General features: G+C 36.9%; 1 protein-coding gene across 5 annotated transcripts in view; it reads right to left on the bottom strand.

The window, feature by feature from the left end:
* The window catches only part of LOC150098311 (stomatin-2-like), a 255342-nt gene that overhangs the window by 92291 nt on the left and 140318 nt on the right, over positions 1-22733 (bottom strand). For all 5 annotated transcript variants that reach the window (XM_090405441.1, XM_090405443.1, XM_090405440.1 and 2 more), the window contains 2 exons: positions 18010-18113; positions 1165-1237 (listed from right to left, as the gene is read on the bottom strand). In XM_090405441.1, the coding sequence (XP_090261567.1) occupies positions 1165-1237; positions 18010-18113 (177 nt within the window). The remainder of the gene's footprint in view (positions 1-1164; positions 1238-18009; positions 18114-22733) is intronic.

Here is a 22733-nt window from a genome sequence, read left to right as displayed (position 1 = left end):
ACTAATTCCTTTTATTCCCAAAAGGAGCACGTAAGCCCATTTAGCCCTAACTTTGGAAAGACCAGCAAACAGATAAAGTCCAATCTTAGGCATCTGTGATGGCTAAGAGTATTAATAGGTATATATGGAGGGAAGAGTATAGCAAGCAACTGCCACCATCTCATAGCCCTAATCCCAACACTTCAGACTCCTATATATTTGAATATAACCCTTAGTTGTCATTGTTTTTTGTTGTTGTTCGTTTGTTTTAAATTACGTTTGTTTGTATTTTTTATTATAGCTATATTACTGCTTTAGTATTTTCTCCGGTCGCCATTTTTCTTTACTGCTCCTCTAAGATGCCATGTTAAGACTGCTGATGTTCTGGTTGTATGTTTTCCTACTTTTTATCATATCCAGTGTAGATCCAGTTTATTTCCAATTATTCACATCTGATTTCTACTTGTATGAGAAATACTTGAGTCCTCTGAGTTCATTACCAGCCATATCAAAGCAAGTCTGATGACAAGAAAGCCGTTTGTATTTCTCAGACCAAGCACATATTCATCATTTGCTTTGTTATTCCACTGGGAATCAGTTGTCACATCTCTGTTTGTAAAAGCAGGCTACACTATGGGCAGGTAGAACTAAGGTTTGATTGGGAGAACCTTTAACTTCACTTGCTCTTATGATATTTATTCTATAACATAAATGAATGCTGAAAATACGTTATTTTTATTATTTGAACACAGTGTGTATTATAGTAGGCAGTACCATCGTATTGTGTATGTGTACAGATTTCAGATTCAAATATCGTAATCCGTAGACACACACGCTTTTCTTCATTGCAGAATTCAACACCTGTCATCAGTCTCTACCAAATGATTCATCTAAATTGTGACAAATCATTTTTTTTTTAATTATTATTATTATTAGCAAATCTTACCGAATCCGTTGAAACTGATTTATCTATTGGATTCATTTAGTAAGAGACTCTAAGACAGCCACATAATCTTGCAGTAAACAACGATTCACCCTACACGTGCCTTGAAGTTGTTACAGTCCTTTCGCGGAGAACCTTCTAATCAGCGTGCGAGCACGCACATGAACACACACACACACAACGATCGTCATTCCATGGTTGCTATTTTTAGAACAAACAGTCGTTGCCTACGTCACACTTACCAGGTCCTTTTGCTCCACCTCGTAACAGGCGGCCAAGGCGGAAAATAACAGCTCGCTCGTACTCTTGAACAACCTGAAAGAGATGGATGGATGGGATTGATTACTTTTCATCCTCAAACAACTTACAGATGAAGAGAGCGCGTGCACTTACTGATTGCTTACAGAAAGAATCAAATCTACCATTATTGTAAAGAATTCAATGCAGAATAAACAGCTGCAGTCAAAAACTGCGATTACTTTCCTAATCTTGCAAAAAATTATATGCAATTTATGACACAGCCCGATTCATCAGTTACGACCACGTTAACAAATAACACTAATCAACAAATTATTATTATTTACATAACAATCAATTTAATAAATTCAATGTTTTTTGATGTTCCCAAAAGATTTCACTACCAAAAGATTTTTTTTTTTTCGTTATTGTTACTTACTTGTTCTTCAGTACTCCTACTCTCAAAGTTGTAGTTTGTTAATAAATGCAGGCATAATGTGAACGGGGTCAAGGAATGCAACATAACAGCATAACAAAAACGCAGTGTGTTAAAGCTTGCTAGCGCTCAGACGACTTGGAAACGCATTTATTATGTCACATTTAAAATGTCTGAGCCTACAAAACAGCTGAAAACTCCACGACTTGCATTAATTTTGGCGTGAAATATAGAAAAAGATAAAAAGTGTTATTCGTTATTGCTGCACTTTGCGGAGCCCATTATTTGAAGACAACTAACGTATTATTATCACAATACACCTCCATTTTATCATTCAAGATCAATGGTTCTATTTTGGACTCTTTTCGAACTCTTCGTCTTTTAATCATCATCAACTTCATGATACTTGCCTTCAAGGGATGTAAAAGTACTAACGATAGTACTACATGATAAATTCCTTCATAATGTGACCCACTTCGATGAATAAGAATGGAAATAGCGCACATCCTTGTCTTACACCTCATTATAAGTATAACTATCTTCCTGTCAAACACTGACTATTGTCAGATGCGATGTTATATTTACACCATATAACTGGCGTTTTGAACAGCTTTTCTCTTGGCACTTGTGTGACTTTTCTAGACCTACAAAACTTACATACAGATCCTTATTGTATTCCTGTGATTTATCCATTTATCTTAAATCGGGAATCTGATCCTAACAATCCCATTCCCTCATTTGTAATTTATTCATTCTACTCATGTTTTAATATTTTTGTAATTTCTGTATTGGTCCGTTTTTTGTCTAATGCTTAACCAAGCTTATCTCAAGACTCAGTTTAATATCAGGAGTTTATGCACTAACTCTCTCTCTCTCTGTGTGTGTGTGTGTGTGTGTGTGTGAGAGAGAGAGAGAGAGAGAGAGAGAGAGAGATAAGCACAATGAAGCACAGTTTTTTTAACCCTCCTTGCACATTCAGCAATGAAGTAGATTCTTTTAAATCGCCACAAATATTCGAATGGTAACCTTTGCAATTGTCATCAACTTGGACGTATTTTCAAAATAATCTTTTCTATTTAATGTGCCCTTCGCATTACAATCATGCCACCGAAGTGTTTTTAAAAGCTTATTTTGAAAGAGTTAACAAACATCCACAGTCTTTCAACTTATGAACTTGTAGCTCAGTGGAAGTGGCTCTTGCATCCTCTGCACTTGGCTGCTTGAAGTTAGGCCTAGGTTCTAGTCTAGTCGCTGACTGGAGGAAGTTTTACTAAGTTTATCTTCGACCGGTTCCCAAATTAGTCGATCTCTCGCACAGGCAAGCGGGTTTTTCCTCCCGAAAACTCGAGTTTTTCGTCCCATAAACTCAAGAAAATCGACCGTAGTACTCACATTATTTCAGACAGTGACATATCTTGTTAGGGTTAGGTACCAAGAGATGGCAGCACTCTTCATCGGTGGCTGCTATAATTAGTGATAGACATGGGCCAGCTCTCTCTGATTGGCTACCAGTGGAGATTGAACTGCCCACTCAGTCTCCAAAAGCTAGATAGGGTATAAAGGCCTCGCCTACTCCCTATTAGGGAATAAAAGGCGTTTAGTTGATTGATTTATGAACTTCTTTCATTTCTTTAAAAAAAAATCATGTACGTCAGGACATAACAAAACTCATTTTTTGTTTCAGAGTATAAAGCTAGGATTTTGTTCCCATTTCTAAAAACCTAAATTCGTTTCTGAAACTATAAGTTTTGTTGTAAGGCGCCTCCAGAAATTCAAACTGCTGTTTAGATTAGGGTATATTCGTAAAAAGAATAATTTCCTATTCCTATGGCAGAACACAGCTGGTAGGAACTCATGTTAGACACACACTGTCTTTCAGTGCTGGCAAGTCTTTAGGATGATCCCCATAAACCTTGTCTTTGGTAAATCCCCAGAACCAGAAGTCACAGGGGATCAGATTCAAATGAACGAGGTGGCCTGCAGTGGGAAATCACACAGCTGATCACTCTGACTTCCGTGAAATGTTCTCGAAGAGCCTCCTGTAAGGATCGACGGATGTGTGCGCTAACCTATTCTTCATGAAAATGACTGAATCCATGCATAGACGCTGCTGTTGTAGCTGTGACACAACAAAAATCGTCTATGATATCGCGATACCTCTCGGCCGTAACTGAGCAGGTCACAGGATCCGACTAGCGGATATCTTCAAAGAAGAATTGTCCAATGATAAACGAAACTGTAAACCATCACCAAACAGTAACTTTGTGCGAAAGCAAAGGAATTTGTTGGATTGCATGCTGTTTTGTGTAGCTCATACCTGGCAATTGTGAGTTCACAGTTCCGTTCAGGTGAAAGTGATCTAAGCCTCATCTCCCCACAAAATCATCCACATCCACTCAGCGTCCAACTCCACTCAAGCAAGGAATGTCAGTCGACTTTCAAAGTCCTGAGGACACAGCTCCTGTGTCAAAGTTATCTTGAATCGGTAGAAATGCAGAATCTTCCATAGAAGTTTAAAAATAGCTGTATAAGGCACATCCATGTGTCTTGATACAGCACTGCAGGAACCAACGCTGTTGTTCGTGGCCTGCTTCACAACAGCAGTAGGACCTTCATTCACTTGTGAACTGACTGGTTCGCGACCTCTGCAGAGTCTAACATCCAAAGATCCTGTTTCTTCAAAACGACCAATCATTCGTCGCAGAGCACGTGGAGGGTGTGGACCTCGCCGACATTGCCTGAACAAATGTTCAGGTGGGTAGTACAGTTTTAGTTCAGTTGAGGTAGTTCAGTACAGTTCAGTTTAGGTAGTACAGTTTCAAGAGCAAAGTACGGTGTGACAAGGTAAGTGCCATCACTGTGAACGGTATTAACATCCAGAATGAAGAGAAAAATCCAGTGTCCGTTTTTTTTAAACACTCCTGGAACCTGCTGAGGTGCACGATATGCAAACTTCATGCATTTGGTCTTTACAACGTCCCAAATGGTGAATTTTGAAACTACTTCTTTTCTCAGATATCGCTTCCGCATGATACATTCGGAAGCGATATCTGAGAAAAATTATTTTCTCAGATATCGCTTCAGGAATTTCAGGAATGTATTGTGATTACGAACAATACATTCCTGAAACATTTCTCAGCATTTGGACCACTGGATGGCGTTACACAAAGCCTCAAAAGGAATACTTTAATTTTGATCATGTGAGAAGTATACTTTCTAGTGATGAATTTAGATCAGTTGATAATGAGGAGGATTTCATGAGCCAATTTTTTTTTTTTTTTTTAACAGTCTGAGTAGTGTACTTTGAGACAGCAAAGTCCCAAAGCAAGCTTTTGGTTAATGAAAGATACTTTTTGTTTTATGCAGTAGAGATATGGAGACTAACAAAACACCTAAATTAAAGAACAGCGCTCACGAAGAAAGAATTCGGGAGGACAGAAGTGTTATGTGTTATTATGCTAATGGGATTTTTTTCTCAGGATTTTCTCACTTACGGATTTATAAGTCATAAATGAAGACCAGTAAAAGGAGATAGCAAGGTGGGAAGGGCAAATTGTAAGTTTTGAGAGCAAAGTTGGCAGAGAGAGAGAGAGAGAAGATAGAATAAGAAATGTGAGCAGTAGGAATAGTTTGGAACTAGAAAATGTTAAAGAAATGTTTGTCAACTCTTGCTTGAAGTGGTTTGGACATCTAATGAGAATGAATTTAGAAAATATTACCAACAAGAAGAATGGACGAAATGAAATTTGAAGTGAAATGAAATGTACGAAATGAAAAAAAAGAGACCAAAAGAAAGGTCGTGGAGAAATCAGATGAGAGAAAAAAGAACCCTCAATTGGAACAGTGTTCAAAGAAAGAATTCGGAAGTACAGAAGTGTTATGTGTTATTATGCTAATGGATTTTTTTATGGAAGAGGAGACAGCAAGGCGGGAAAGGGAATATAAAACCTTAAAGCGCTTCTTCACATTTTTGTTTAGTTTTATACCACAGGAGGAATGCGAGTACCAATGATAACCAATACAGCGAGAGTAACAATTCTCGTTTTGCATATAGAAACATGACGAATGAGGTTTGCTAAGTTATATAAAAATAAATAAATCAGCTAACGCTTTTATTCCCTCATAGAAAGTAGGCGAGGCCTTTATACCCTATCTAGCTTTTGGAGACTGAGTGGGCAGTTCAATCCCACCAGTAGCCAATCAGAGATAGCTGGCCCATGTCTATCACTAATTATAGCAGCCACTGATGACGAGGCTAACAAACAAGTGCTGCCATCTCTTGGTACCTTATCCTAACAAGATATGTCACTGTCTGAAATAATGTGAGTACTACTGTCGATTTTCTTGAGTTTACGGGACGAGAAACCCAAGTTTCTGCGAGGAAAAATCTGTTTTTCCCTTCCAGAGATCGACTAACTCGGGAACCGGTCGAAGAAAGGCTTAGAAAAAGTTCCTACAGTCGGCGACTAGACTTGAACGTAAGTCAAACTTTGAGCGACCATACACAGAGGATGCAAGCGCCATTTCCACTGAGCTACACAGGCCTTTGGTTTGCTAAGTTTCCCATGTTAATTTCAGAATTATTTACACAAGCTCTTGATAATAGAATTGATAACTGAAAAAAAATAATAATAATAACATAGCAGAACTTAACCCAAATTTCTTTGCTTCCAGATATACTTAAACTAGCATATGTTGCTGATTACTTCTACACTAAGGCTGTTGCAGGAATCGTGCTATAGACTTAAATAATATAATTTATTTTTCATAATACAAATAAATTATATTATTTAAGCGATTTTATTTGAATCGTTTATATTTTAGAAGCTGCACTTGATAGAAAAAAAAAAAGTTATTTCCGTCCTATTTGAATTAGTCAAAGGCTGAACATCATTTCTAACCTTACACATTTGTGCTATTCGAGTATCAAGCAGGACCGTTATAATCTATTAAGCAATGCCTAAGAGAGGCAAGTTTAATTTGAGGCAAAAAGCAGCAGAACGTTATCTCAACCATAAAAATACTTTTTCTTCCCTTACATATTTCCTGGAATTTAGAGGACGACAAGTGTAGCTTAGTGGATGTGGCGCTTGCACACCACAGCGCTTGGCCGCACGAAGGAAGACTTGATTTCGAGTGTAGTCGGCGACTAGAGGAAATTTTTCTAAGCCTCTTTTTCGACCGGTTCCCGAGTTAGTCGATCTCTGGCACGGGAAGCGGATTTTTTTTTTCCGGAAACTAACGAGTTTCCGGGAGAAAAAACCCGTAAACTCAAGACCTTGAGTTTACGGATTTTTCGTCCTCAAGAAAATCGACCGTAGAACCCACATTATTTCAGACATTAAATACGAGTGTTAGGGTTAGAGACCACGAGATGGCGGCACTTGTTGAGCCGTCACTCTTCACTGAATGCCGCTTAATTAGTGATAGCCTTGTGCCAGTTATCTCTGACTGCATACCAGTGGAGATTGAACTGCCCACTCAGTCTCCAAAAGTTAGATAGGGCTATAAACGGCCTTGTCTACTCTCTATATATACGGGAATAAAAAGGCGTTAGCTGATTTTTTTTTAATTTCAATATAATGTTTGTCTTCTTCTTCACCCATAGAGTATGTCGACCGTTGGAACAGTATAATAGTAACTTTACTGACATGCGCTCTCCAGGTGTTTGTTCTGGTTTCTCCTTAACAAGTTAGAGAACGAAGAATTAGTTCATTTACTAATATTATCTCCTCAGGTGATTCTACATATATCAGCCATTAAGTTAGAAACATTTAATTAAAACCGTGTTGAACCTAACCTCCTTCCACTATCATTCCTGGCGACCACAAAGCCCGGATATGAACCCCATTGAGAATGTATGGGACATGTTAGAAAAACAGATCCGGGAGCAAAGTTCTCTTCCGTCAAATATGAGCCAGTTAAAGGACTGTCTGGTGAACACTGGTATGTTGTAGACGTAGTCCCAATTATATCACATTTCACGAGGTGATACCATGTTGCTAAGTGACCATTACATACGCCTCCATAACTGTTTCTAATTCAATGGCCAGTATGTCTAGGTCTCATGGGTGTTCATTACAAAAATTCAAGCTTAGTGCTATTTTAGGTAAACTATCAGACGTAGCCACATGGCTACACCACCGAAGCTGTTTTCGATGTACTCTCATGATGATATTTTCTTGTGTTGTGGAGTGAATTTTCCTTCTAACCTCGTCATGTGTTAAATATGACGTGTGTTGTAACTTCAGAAGTTTTCTGTAGCACTTCATCTCGAGGACCGAATAGACATTTCTCATCTTTCTCTAGCGAAGTCCAACTCACATCCGTATAGAACAACAGAATTAACAAGTTTGTCGATGAGATAGAGTCTTGTAGGTGGCTGTCTTTTGTTGTTTTTCCAAAGTGGCTCTAACATCTAAAGAGCCACATTTAAAACCACGTTTAGACCAACCATCTTTGTGTTGTTCACTTCCCAAGTAAGTGAATCATTCTAATTCTTTCAATTTTTTATCATTCACTGAAATTTTCATTGGCTGTTTGCCCAAAGACATCGTTATTGATTTGTGAATGCTAATCTTTAATCGCTAAGTGTTTAGGAAATTCTGTCTGTTAATTCTTTAACTGATGTTCATTCTCTGCTATTAGGTCATCGGTAAACAATGTCATCGGTAAACCTAAGGTTACTGATTCTATTCAAAGCATTGGCGAAAGCATTGCAGCCTTGACGTACAACTTTTTCCATTGGAAAGGGCTTGCAATAGTTGTCATTGATTTCAATTGACATTTTTGAGGAACGGCAAAGACTTTTAATTGAGCATACTATTTTATTACGTATTCCATACTGTTTCAGTATTCTCCACAATGCCTCATGCCATATTGAGTCGAAGGTCTTCTATAAAATTATGACAATATTTTATCATGTTCAATATATTTTCCTCCAGTGAGATGCACTGTAAACAAATGATATTTTTTACTCTTGTTTTCACGGAATCCTGCCTGGAGCTCTGAAAATATACTTTCTATTTTTCTCTCAATCTTAGAAAATAAGATTTTAAGGAAAAAGTTGTTTGAGAGACGAATTAGATTGATGGCTCTATGATTCTTTCATCTGGTACTGTTCCCTTTTTCTAGGCAGAGGAATCACAATAGACGTCCACCATTCATTGTTCTACACTTCTTTACAAATTTTGATAAGCACCTTCATAATAGGTTCTCCACCTACTTTAAGTAGTTCTGAAGTTATTCCATTTATTTCTAGCGATTTCCCACCTTCAAGAATTAATTGCTACTTCTCTCTCTCTCTCTCTCTCTCTCTCTGAAAGAAATTCTTGTCTAGGGGCGGTATATACCCAAAGAACAGTCCTGGTCTCGAGTGTAATGTTTCTTTCGTCTTCTTTATCGTTTCTATTTTAAAGAAAATTTTATATTCGTGAAAACCTTATCCAGGGTTTGTTGTTTTTTTATTTTTGCATCGGAATTTCCACAAATGAGTGCTCTTTGCATTTGCGTTTTAATGAAGTCTTCGTACAATGAGATGCCGAACCAATGACTCCTGCTTAATCATTCTGAGGTCGGTGAGCCGGAGTAGCGCATTTCTATCAGTGCAGGCACTTTTGAAGCATTTACATTTGTTCTTTCTCTGAATGCATACTTTATATACTCTTAGAACTAATAATATTAATAAATTCTTAATGTTAAAGTCAGCTTCCTGCAATACATTCAGTGATAACATTAACTGAAATTCCATTGTATAAAATGTTATTAAATTGTTTACATAAAAACCAAACCACAATGAAATTACATTAATGTGAAGTAATCTAATGAGGTGATCATTATATTAAGGACCAATCACACACACACACACACACACACACACACACACACACACACACACACACACACACACACACACACACACACACACACACACACACACACACACACACACACTTTACAGATGATAAACCCGATATTGTTCTAAGAAAAATCCCAGAAAAGCTGTTTCTGAGTTACAAAGTCGTCGACGAAGACAAGCAGACATTTTCCAGCAGGACACCTGGAGTTTTTACCGACGCAACTCCGAAAAATTGCTCCCAAAAATTACCTTGTTTCAAACAATAACATCAGATAGGATTCAGCATCCGAGATTACCCCAGTTGGTGTCGCAGTCATCAGTCACATATATCATCAAATTTCTAACCATTAGGAATCTGTAGTACTTTATTAGTACTTTCTTACTAACATTTTGTCTCCAATTGTAACCAAACTACTTGGACAATATCTGACAAAAACTATATTTTCTGGATATACATGTAGATTTATAATAATAATAAAGTTCTACATGTTTCGCTGTTTACTGACAGTTTCTTCAGGCAGATGAACATACCAGAGCATATAAAAAACAATCCGAACTCTTCTACCAGTTGTTTAGAAAGGCATAATATTAATAATACTATAGATAGTCACACGTCTTTGGCATAATGGCGATCTGATAGGTTACACCAGTGTTCTCAAAGGGTGCGTCCTAGAAGATTTCCGGGTGCGCCCTGTGGTATTCCAGAGAAATATGTGTCCAGATATAAAAATAAATATAGTTAGTCTGTTATACCTTTTCATTATGTGTTGACAAAAAGAGCGGATATACCGCTCTTTTTGTCAACACATCATTATTATGTTAATTAACAGCGGTTTTTCTTGCAAAGAGAACAAGAATATGGTTTATTCTTGTTGTGCATATTACTTATTTTAAAAGTATTGGAAGTGGATGTTATGTGCATATTACTTATTTTCAGATAAATACACCCAAATAAAATGGATAGATTTCTCAAAAAGAAGCGTGATATTGAATAATCAGATTCTGGAAGTGAGCAAAAGTGAAGTGCAAGTAAGAAAGCAAAATCGCGGCCTCTCGCAAATATAATAAAAGTTATTTAAGCTTTGGTTTCACTTGGACCGGAAGTGAAGATCATCCTTTGCCGCTATGTTTAGTATGTGGATGTAAAATGGCAAATGAATCATTGCTTCCTAGTAAATTGAGTAAACATTTTAAAACTATTCACTCTAATTCACAAGATAAATCTGTAAGATTTTTCAAGAGATTGTCTGAACAGCAAACAAAAGCGGTAAAATTCTTTTAAAAGTATAATGACTGTTTCTGATAAAGCTCAAATCGCTTCTTATCAAGTCTCAGAACTGATAGCAAAAAATATGAAAGATCATACTTTAGGTGAGTCACTTATTTTGCCTGAATGCAAAAAAATGGTCATGACAATGCTAGGAAATGAAGCAGCAATGAAAATAAGCAAGATTCCTGTGTCCAACGATACAGTTCACAGGCGTATTATAGAAATGTCTTCTGATATCGAGAAAAAAGTATGCAGTAATAAACTTCAGTATTCAAATTTTGCATTGCAAGTTGATGAGTCAACAGACATTACCAACAAGGCGCAACTCTTAGCATTCGTCCGTTTTATTAATGAAGATCAAATAGTAAATCAGTTTCTTTTTTGCAGAGAATTAAGTGTGTCTACAAAAGGTGAGGACGTTTTTAACATTTTGAATAGCTATCTTTATAAATGGCAGTTAAGATGGAAGTCGTGTGTAGGCATTTGTACAGATGGAGCCCCCTTCCATGGTAGGCTGTGCTAAGGACCTTACATCTTTTGTAAAAAAACAAAATGAGAATGTTATCGTAACTTACTGCTTTCTTCATAGGGAGGTCTTGATGGCAAAAACATTGGGAGAAAAATTAAGAGAAGTTTTAGATCAAGTTGTTCAGATGGTAAACTTTATTAAAACAAGACCTGTCAAATCGCGTTTATTCGAAAAGCTTTGTATCGATATGGATTCACAACACAGACGGCTGCTTTTACACATTGAGGTGAGGTGGCTGTCAAGGGGGGGAAGTACTTACCCGTGTACACGAGCTACGACAAGAACTTCTTGCGTTTTTTGAAGAGATAAAACTATTACATTTTTGTAACCTCCTTCGGTGCGAATTTTGGATTGCCAGGTTACAGTATTTCGCCGATATATTTCAGCAGCTCAATATTTTGAATACTAGCATGCAAGGGAAAGAAGAAAATATTCTCACATCCACTGACAAAATGAAAGCGTTTCAGAGAAAACTACAGATTTGGAAAAGAAAAGCTGTTGAAGGTAATTTGGAAATGTTTCCATTGGTAAGTAACACTTGCATAAATGAAACACTTCCAATAATAGTTGAACATTTAGCATGTTTAGAAGAAAAATTGAGTTCTTATTTTCCATCACTTAACACTGAACAATACGATTGGATTAGAAACCCGTTTATGGAAACTTCAAGTGATTTTGGTTTAACATTAACAGAAGAAGAAGAACTGGCAGCTATATCCACTGATCGTGGATTGATGATTAAACATAAGGAATTGTCTCTTGAAGCCTTTTGGATTTCTAAAAGATGTGTCAATATCTAAAAAAGCTTTGAACATTTTACTACAGTTTTCATATTTATGTGAATTAGGATTTTCTACCCTCGCCACAATTAAGTGTAAAAAGAGAGGAACTCTTCAATGTATTGACGAGGAAATGAGAGTTTGCCTTTCAAATATATGCCCAAACATTGAAGCAATCGCTAGGACACATCAGGCTCATGTTTCTCATAAACACAAGAATGAATAAACTTAAGGTATGTTTCATTTTATTTTTTTTAACGCATTATTTTTTTCTGTAATATTTCACTTAATCATTATAACATATTTTTCAGAAATTTGTATATAGTGCGCCTACAATTATTTGTAGGATTTTAAATGCGCCCCGACTTCAAAAGGTTTGAGAACCACTGGATTACATGAGCGTATAAGAAACTTCTAAATGTCATGAAAAATGAGGCTCTGGGTTCTATTTAAGGCACCATGCGATCTTTTCACCTCCGATGGTTCCTTAAATGCCCTTGAAATGTTATTTCCGAGATCAAGTATCGAGGAAGAGGGCTAGTCCATTTTATGATCTGAGAAAACGTGTGCAGTGAGGTCACTTTACACTTTATGTCACCCCGGTGTTTGTCTTTAAGGATCTCAAAACTTCTTTCAGTTTGTCCGAAGCTTTGCTGCAAGTATGTGGAATCTTGTATAGTCCAAAGTTCTAGTGCTAGAGAAATTGTTCTACATGTCTTGGCAGTCTGCCAATGTGGAGGTGGTGAAATGTCTTTATAATCTGTGTTTGCAATCGTACCGGTTGACTTCTCAAAGAACAGAAATTTCTTTGATAACTTCCATAAATTAACTTTCCCTCTTTGCAGGTATCTGTAGCTAAAACTAATACACGGAATGAGACCATATTTTATATTGAGACTTTCGAAGGCATGGGGAGATGAATTCCGCGAAAAAAAAAAGATTTAGTACCAAATGTCGCCGATAGGGGAAATTTTGGCTCTGGCGGAGCCGGAAGCAGTCAAATATTTGCAGTAAACACAGGTAAAAAGGATTATGCAAATTTTACTATGCGTACGTGAGAGCATCGCCACCAATTCCACTTAAAAAGGGATTGGGAACGTTCAGGCAATTATTCGAATGACTGACGAATTGTGCTCAATATGCGTCCTACCTTGCCTCAGCCTGCTTTACTTGTTAAGTTGGTTTTACCTTAAACAGTGCAATGCCGTAGCGGTCCTTCGGGATTGCGAAGGCTTCATAACCTGCGTACAGGTCCTGTGTCAGCTGTAGCCCTGAGAGCCATGATTAAGAAGTTTGAAGAAACTGGATCACTTGGAGTTAGACTTGGCAGAGGATGGAAAGTAGTGCAAGAAGAGACAGTAACAGATGTTGCTACTGCGGTGTTCGACAACACAGGGACCAATAGTGGTCCAAGCGCTCGTGCCATAGCTCGGAAACTTGATATGGCTTATGGTACAGTCTGAAAAATCTTATGGAAAATGCTTCACTTCTATTCGTATAAGTTCAGTAGTGGGAAAGCACTAACTACCGCAGATTATGATAAGCGCATGATCTTCGCGCTAACGTTTCTTGCCCGAATGGAGGTCGACAATGACTAGCCTTGGAAAATATTGTGGGGCGATGAGGCTCATTTTTATCTGAATGGGTCGGTCAACACTCACAACTGCAGAATTTGGGCATCTGAACATCCCCAAGCCATCCAGCAAGTACCACTGCATTCTCCAAAAGTAACCGTGTGGTGTGGCTTCACAGCCGATTTCATAATAGGACCATACTTTTTTGAGCGTATTACCCCTACAGGTCCTTGTAACCTGCTCCATTACTGGAGAGATTTATTGACGAATGCTGGAAAAGTTTCTCATGCCTGCATTGCGGCAAAGACAATGTTTGGACTCCGTAACTTTTATGCAAGATGGAGCATGGCCACAGATTGAACGTTCAGTACAGCGCTTTTTACGCCAGCATTTCAGTAATGAGAGGGTTATCAGTCAGTTCTTTCCGACGGCGTGGTCGCCTCGATCCCCGGACATCACTCCATGTGACATTTGACTGTGGGGATATTTGAAATCCGTTGTGTATGTTGGTGGTGGCGTTCCCAACTTGAATGTCTTGAAAGAGGACATAAAATGGGCTGTTATGAACATCCAATCCGATCCCTTACGCTCAGCTGTAGAGCATGTCGCACACCGGATGCAATTTGTTGTACACAAGAAAGGGCAGCACATTGAAAATCGTGTATGTGGTCCAGGGAACCCTGATTCTGATGAATAAAACATGATTTTCGGTGAGTTCAATCACTACATTAATTTCTGTGTCACTCGCAAGTCGTTGTTTTAGTTTAATTATTATTATTCTTATTGTCATTGTAACGCGCCACATATCCAGCTGGAATGAGTGACGCGACTGTCGCTTACCGTCGAAATGTTATTATTCCATTTTATTTGCCTTTAATGTAATTATCCGCTTGTTTACGGCTCCACCAGCGCCAAAATTTCCCCTATCGGCTACTTTTGGTACTTTTTTTTTTTTTTTTGCGGAAATCATCTCCCCATGCCTTCAAACGTCCCAATATAAAATTTGGTCTGATTCCATTTATTGGTTTTAGCTACAGATGCCTCCAAAGAGGGAAAGTTATTTTATGGGTACCCTGTATTTATTATAATAAATCTATGAGTAAATCCCGTAGTTTCTGCATAATTTTGTTTAAGATTTAGGTGGATTGATTGATACGGTTAGCAAGTCTTAATTGTCAAGATTTGTTAACCGCGTCAATCTACCTATAGATCTTGATCTTCTTCTGGGTCTTCTTCTTTCCATGCTTAAAAAAAAAAAATAATAAATAAATAAATAAAAATAAAATAAAAAAAGTTGTTTTTGCTAATCGTTCCTCTCCCATTCTGTTTAAGTGGCCATATCTAGGATTTCCACCTGTCCCGAATTAGGCGGGACATCCCGAATTTTAAGAAAATTTTCAGCGTCCCGAATTATACCTAAGCGGGACAACTTATATATTTAAAATACAAATATTATTAAATCACTAATACCGGTACCAATGTATTCAATCTTTTAATTTTTTATAACGTTAGAATTACAAATCCAACTTTGGCTTTTTCATTTTATACGTTTAGAGGAGAGGAAGACTTTCATATTCGATAAGTGTGTCCTTCTTTGGACTTACCAAAAGGTGGCAACCCTAGCCATATCCCATTGGATTAGTTAGATCTGTGCACGAATTTCGGAATGCTAAAATGTCAGGTTCCTTTCCGACATCCTCATTTCTAATGAGATTCTGCGACTTCTGTTCGGCTTCCCCACTCCCCATCAGAACTCACATCTTTTTAATTATGTTGCTTCCACCCACGAAAGGTTATTTGGTAAACCTACAGTACAAAATGTACTGTAGGTTTACCAAATCCGTAGCCTACCCACGGTACAAACCTACAGTTTGTACCGTGAGTAGGCTACGGATTTTTTCGTATTTTTCACATAGTCTGGAAACCCTGATCTAGAGACCAAACATGGAACTTTTTCAAGCCACTTCAGGTCTCCAGTAAGCAGGGAAGTGGTCTCACACCAGACGATGACTTTCATCTTCCACCTAAAGACAATCACAAAAATCCATGCCCACAACGGGATTCAAACGGTTGGTTGGAGACGAGTGCGCTAACCACTCGGTCAACCAGGCCGGCCTGGTAGTGTTCTTTATTACTTCTAATCCAGCTCTTAGACCAACGTATTAAAATTGACATGAACTATCTTGTATACTGTTAGCTCCTCGTTTTGACTAATTTCTTTCTTATTCCATATACATTTATTCAGTTGACTTTCTACCATACCAATTTTGCTAATTCTCTTTTCAACAGGCAAATCAGCCATGAGAACACACGCAATGAACATCAAAAAATAATATTGGTGGTGGGCGGTAGATGGCGTTGTGTTGATGGCAGTAATGTCGTATGTAGTTGGAGGATCAAGTAGGGGAGACCGGTGAGGTGTGTAGGGGAGTAGTGTCCTCGTACGATAAATCCTTGGACTCCCTGCAAGTTGCATGCAACAGTAGTAATAAACTATTATTATTTCGAAATTCAATTTTCCATCTTCATTTAAAACGGTGCCTGCCCGACTGGTGTAAATGTTTTTTTTTGTTCTCCACGAAGACGCAGTTAATGTTTTCCACGCTATGACATGGTGCAACATTGTTGCATGTTCATATAATGTGTCAACATGTTTTGTCATGATCTAAATGAAATTTCTAAATGATTAATCGGCAACAGTGAATATTTGTTTTCTTAGAAAAGTTCTTTGATCAGCGTCATATTTTCATTCATTTTGCTCTCAACATCATCAACAGATCATTCCATTTTTGAACTCAGAAACCAATCAAATTTTCGAATTCTGCTTCCTGTTCTCAATACGAACAGGTATTGAGAACAGAAAGGTCCAGGTATGGTCCAGAAGCGATGGCCAAATTTTCTTTCCGAAACCCAGCAGACAGACGGAGAATAGAACGGTCAACAAACATAATATAGTGACATCATAATCTTAATCGTTTATGAAATAGAGCTTTATGGACCCACGCATTAGTGTGTAGGCTACATGAATCTTTTATTTCTGTTTCCACATCTCCACCTTATTTCTTTTGCAAACGACTTCAATGTCGAAACATCAATGTTTCAATTTCAGTCAACTTTTGTGGGATAAGCTTACACCCTCTGTCCAAAAAAGAAACCGAAACTTTTCGAAAATAGAAGAAACTAGTGGTGCCACCTGTTGTATCATTTTATTGTCGAAAGCGACAACCTTCATTAGTGTTGTGTCAACTGTTTATGACATTTGTTTCATTAGAAGCCGAGTTATAGTGCCAAGAGTGACAGTGTGTTTTGACGAACGGTCGGTCGTCACGATATTCATGCCGTACGCGACGAATTCTCGCTATCAGTCGCTTCAAAACTTCGAGATAAAACTCTCCATTCACCGTTTGGCCAAGCGGAACGAATTCTTTATGGAGAATGCCCTTGGAATCGTAGAAACAAATGAACACTTTATCGACTTTTTTTCGGATGCCCCTCTTCTCGTGGCCTCCACTCGGCACCAGCCTGGCGCTTTGATTCGGAGTCATACGCAAAACACCACGTTTAATCACCAGTAACGATCGTTTCAAGGAAGTTTGAGTCCTTACGAGCGGTTTTAATGAGGTCCTTGCAGTGTTCAATTCGATACATTTTTTGGTCGTCGATCAACTTGTGGGGAACAAATCGCGAATTCAATTTACGAAGGCCCAAACTCTCGGTCAAAATGTTGTGCACAGTTGATTTTGGAATCCCCAATTCATCTTCAATCTATCTCACCAACGATAGATTGAAGATGAACAGGTTGTCCAAATACTGGACTAAAACTTCACTTAGTCCAGTTTTTGGACGGCCCTGCTCCTCAAGCGTCTCACAACCACTTGCTTAATCCAATTGTAAACTTGAGTACGGGATAAGCATTCATCACCGTATACTTTTTGAAGCATTTGATGCGTTTCGGTAAAACTTTTACCAAGTTTAACACCAAAGTCAATCGCAGCTGTCTGTTTAAAACTCATTTTCATACCGTTCGTCCAAACACACTGCCACTCTTGGCACTATAACTCGGCTTGTAATGAAACAAATGTCATAAACAGTTGATACAACACTAATGAAGGCTGCCGCTTTTGACAACAAAAAGATACAACAGGTGGCGCCACTAGTTTCTTCATTTTTCGAAGAGTTCGGTTTCTTTTTGGACAGAGGATGTGTTTCCTGGGTTTGAACAAAAAAGTGCCTTCGAAGATTTTATTAATTTTACATCGATAAGTTCTTATATCCATGATTTTTGCCATACATAACTGCTCATCCATTTTTTTTTCTTAATTTGTGTGTGTGCTTTCTACTTCAATGCTAAGCTGAGTAGTTACTATTGCAGTTATTATATATTATATATAAGTTGCTGCTTACCTTAATGCAGAAAAAAAGGGAGAAAGGAAATGTTGCTACGATAACTAAGCAGGACACTGCTGTCAGGATGAAGGCACAGAAACCCGGACCTTCATTCGTACTAGCTAAAAGAAAGAAAGAAACAACTGCAATTAGTAACGCTCTCCCAAGTTGTTCATTAGTTAGTATAATAATGATAATTATTGTGATAGCCAAAGTTCAAACTGTCGTTCGTGTTTTGAAATACTTTATTATTCTTTATACTACATAAAAGTTCGTGCATTGTCAGGTCTTCAAAAGGAAAACTCATCATAATCATTTCATGATTTATAACCAAAATGTAGAATACCGTGGGAAGAATCGAACAAAATTGTTCGAAACATTACTAGCTTCCTATCAAAATTTTCCTTCGAGGTTATTTGTCAGATATTACGTTTTAATCTTATAAGTCGCTGTTCGGGCATGTTAATCCACTTAATTTCCTTTTGGGTCCTTTGTTGCCATCAAACACCTATTTCGCTAATCTTTCTTCTCTCATTCCGTTTATTGTCTACACTGCTTTAGATTTGGTTTGCTTACACATCCCTGAATGTTTACAATATCTTCATTTTTTTTATATGACTTTGCCATTGATGCCTTGTTCGCTCCCCTTTTTTTCTTAGAACTCACATACCTGATGTCCCTAATCTTGAGTAACTGTGTTATTTCTAACCCAGATCCATAAATTAAAATAAATTAAATTTTACTTAAATTAAATTTATTCAACTGACACGGACAACAGGGCATCCTTGGAAGCTGAGAATGAATTCCACTGAGAAGGGGGTGAGGGCTAGATTTTTCTCTCAGAGTGGTGCGTGATTGGAATGAATTACCATTGGATGTGAGTGCAATTAGTATGAATGAATTCAAGAATAAATATGATATAGTACGCCCACAGATTCGAGCACCCTCGACACTTCTGCGCATGTCACAAAAAGAAGAATCTATTCCGATAATAGAGTAATCAATCCATCTTCTGGGATGAGTTGTTTATTATTACACGTCGGAAAATTAACTTCTCTCTTATGATCATTGTAATTTTTAAAGTGTTAACTATTTTGCTTGTATGACAGTTCGAAACTTTTACGTATAAAGCACGTGATTTCGTGCTTTATACGTAAAATGTATAAAGTGACCAATTCGTACATCTCCTTATTTCTTTCTCCCCTTCAACATGAATTGACTCTTCTTGGCAGTCTGCCAACGACGGCTCTCGCTTCTGTGGTCGAACTATAGCTGGTGAGTGTAGTATGTGGCCTCCTTCGATAAGTCCCTGATTCCCTGCAGGTCTCTCTCTTAATAACAATAATAGTATATTTTTAACTGATCTCAAAAATATTTACATATATACAATAATCGTCTTAAGTGACATTCCAATATGTTATTTTACAAAGTATAGCAATTAAGCGCTGCAGATTATAGTTCATTTTCCACATTACAGATCTATAAAAAAAAAAAAAATTCAATAATTTTATTACTAAAATTAGGATTAAATATTATGCGTTTACGACAAATATTGTTCTAGATTTTTTTTTAACAATGAAATTTATACAAATTTTCTTTTTTTCCCTGTATAATATATTAATAATAGTTACTGTAATTGGTAATTTATAATTGCTGTTAAATAAGATTACATTTTTTATAGTATATATACAATAACAATAAATTATATATATTTACAGTTTTTGCTTTAATGTATTTAAGCGCTGTAACTACTGCACTTAATGTAATAATAAAAATATTAATACATATAAAATATATGGATTTTTTTTTCTTTTCTTTGTGTTGATCTCGGTTAAGATACGTCTCCATAGTATGTTCTTGGAGCTCTTTTCAGACTATTTTAGTTTGTAAGGTTTCTGTATTCAAATGTAATTTATTTAGCACATCTGGGATGTAGAAGCTTCGAGTGGCCTTTCTGTAGTGATTATTGTATTTATTTGTGATATAATTAGTTGTCTGAGGTCTTGCTATACGATATGTATTTCTAGCTGTCCAGCAGTTGGCATCGAAATCATGTTTTAGCATAGCTGCATAGTGATATAAATGTTTTGTTGTTAGTATTTTGTGTCCTGACATCTCAGTGTGCATAAAGTCGTTATTGTCTCTTTGTTCCCAAAAGATCAGTTTTGTCATTTTGTACTGTAGCGACATTAATCTATTTAATTTGTAGGGCGCACAGCAAGTATACGTTGTTATAGCGTATCTTAGTATATTTTGGCATAGTGCTTTGTATATTAGAGTTACTAGGCGTGTGGGAACTATGTCTTTCAACCTGTAGAGTTTGCCAGTTATTGTTCGGAGTTTGTTGTGTAAATGGTTTATGTGGCTATTGGCTATTTCAGTTCATATATATATATATATATATATATATATATATATATATATATATATATATATATATATATATATATATATATATATATATAGAGAGAGAGAGAGAGAGAGAGAGAGAGAGAGAGAGAGAGAGAGAGAGAGAGAGTTTTTCATGAGCCAGTCTAAGATCAGATTTATTCATGCTGTATATTTGTTTGGGCTATGCTTGCGTTATTATGGATGGATATTATTGTTGTATCGTCTGCGTATTGGAATATCTTACCTTTGAATGGTAGCTGATTAATATCGTGCATATAAATTTGAATAGAGTTGGGGAGAGTACAGCTCCCTGTGGAACTCCACAGGCAACTGGTAGCTCTCTACTTCGGTTTGACCCGATGCTTGTAATACGCTTTCTATTTTGAAGTTAGTTTCTGAATCACATGTGCAGAGGCCCATCTATTCCAACATGCCTTAGCTTTTCTAACAAGGTTTGATGTGTGAGTGTGTCAAATGCTTTTGTCAAATCGATAAATACCGCCATGACAATTTTGTTTTCATCTAAGGTAGTATTCATTACGTCTGTAAAATCTTCCACGAGGGATGTTCTCTTATTTTTCTGAAAACCGTACTGTGCTTTGAGGATAATATGAAAGTTCTCTGTATATGTTGCGAGTTTCCTTAATACAATCCGCTCCATGATATGATTGATAATTGGAAGTGTTACTATGGGTCTGTAATTATTGATTAAATTTCTTTTTCCGTGTTTGTATATGGGTGTGATTATGGCCGTGTTCAACATACTTGTTATTTGTCCAGTTTTAAATATTTTATTTATTAATTTTAGTAGGATAGGTCGTAGGCTAGTTGCATGGTCTTATGCCATCTATTCTTGGGCCTTTGTTTGGTTTGATTTGATGTATTACAGAGAGAAGTTCTGCTTCTTTTATGGTTGGGAACCATAATGCCTGTTTTGATTGTGGTCCAAGTGGAGGGTCTCGTTTTGTGATTGGGGGAATATTTCTGTGCAGTTCTTTGATGGAGTCTACAAAGTATTGGTTAAAGTCATTTGCTAGTTGTTGGATAGGTTTTGCGTCTTTCATGAAGCTGCGTTTTATGGTTTCAGAGACGCTGGTATTGGGAGCACAATCTAGAATTTCGTTCTATTATTGTTTTGTGTTGCTTTTCATATGCGGAGCACTGCATGGATATTGTGTTCTTAGTGTGCAGGTTTAGAGCCGTGAAGTAATGGTCTGCTACTTTGCACTTATGACTAATGCAATGTAACTATTTGCTGGTGCTCGGACGTTTATATGATCTAGGCAGGAAGCAGTGATAGTATTTCCGAATATTTCTTCTCTAGGACATGATGTTGTGGTTGGTATTAGGCTATACATGGATAGCGTATCTAGGTATTGTTCAGTACACAATAATAATAATAATAATAATAATAATAATAATAATAATAATAATAATAATAGTAATAATAATAATAATAATAATAATTATTATTATTATTATTATTATTATTATTATTATTATTATTTAATAAATTTAATAAATTTAATAAATTTAATTCGTCATTTTTATTAAAAAAACTTAAATCGGCTATTCGGCTTATTCCAAAAGTTCTCTGTTGATGAAGCTGATCTTTTCAATGTTCTTTAATTTTATATCCCTGAATTATGGCAATGGTGGACTTGGAGTATATTTATTCAATAAAATGGCACCATCCACATATTGTAAAGAACTTAGTTTAATATTTACGATTTCTAATATCAAATTTAATGTACTAGGAAAGCTTTGTCTAATTCTCACGCTGTTTTAATCCCCTCATTTTTTAAATAGTGGGTTCTTTCATTTTGACTGTGTACAGCACGTAAAACTGTGGGGGGGGGGGTAATGAAAAGAATGAAAATAATGAAAGGAAAGAAAAGAAAAACAAGTGTACCTTAATGGAGAAAGAATTGAGGAAGTTAGCAAGTTTGAGCACCTGGAATCCATTATTAATGCGAAGAATGTCTGTTCAGAAAACGTCAGAAGAAGATTGGGAATGGCTAAAACAACAGTCAAAGACCCGTCTAAAATCTGTAATGATAGATCTATCTCCATGGGAATAAAGTGGAGGATTTTGGATGCAGTTGTTTTTTCCAACAGCGACTTATGGATGCGAGACTAGGAACCTAAAGAAGTCAGATAAGAAACGGATATCTGCTTTTGAGATGTGGTGTTACAGAAGGCTGCTGAGGATATCGTATTCTAAAGGGCGTACAAATGAATGGGTTTAGAAAAGATCAATAGCACTTTAAGGCACCTTAAGTTATTGACAGAAGAAAGTTGAAATATTTTGGACACACTGAAATGATGGAAGGGGGACTTCTCAGAACAGT

Source organism: Typopeltis vanoorti, chromosome 15 (genome assembly GCF_054136105.1).
Source record: "Typopeltis vanoorti isolate ZY-2024b chromosome 15, IOZ_Tvanoo_1.0, whole genome shotgun sequence".
NCBI classification, from domain to species: domain Eukaryota; kingdom Metazoa; phylum Arthropoda; class Arachnida; order Uropygi; family Thelyphonidae; genus Typopeltis; species Typopeltis vanoorti.
The sequence above is the reverse complement of the archived record's forward strand: the minus strand, read 5'-3'. Positions and strand labels throughout refer to the sequence as shown.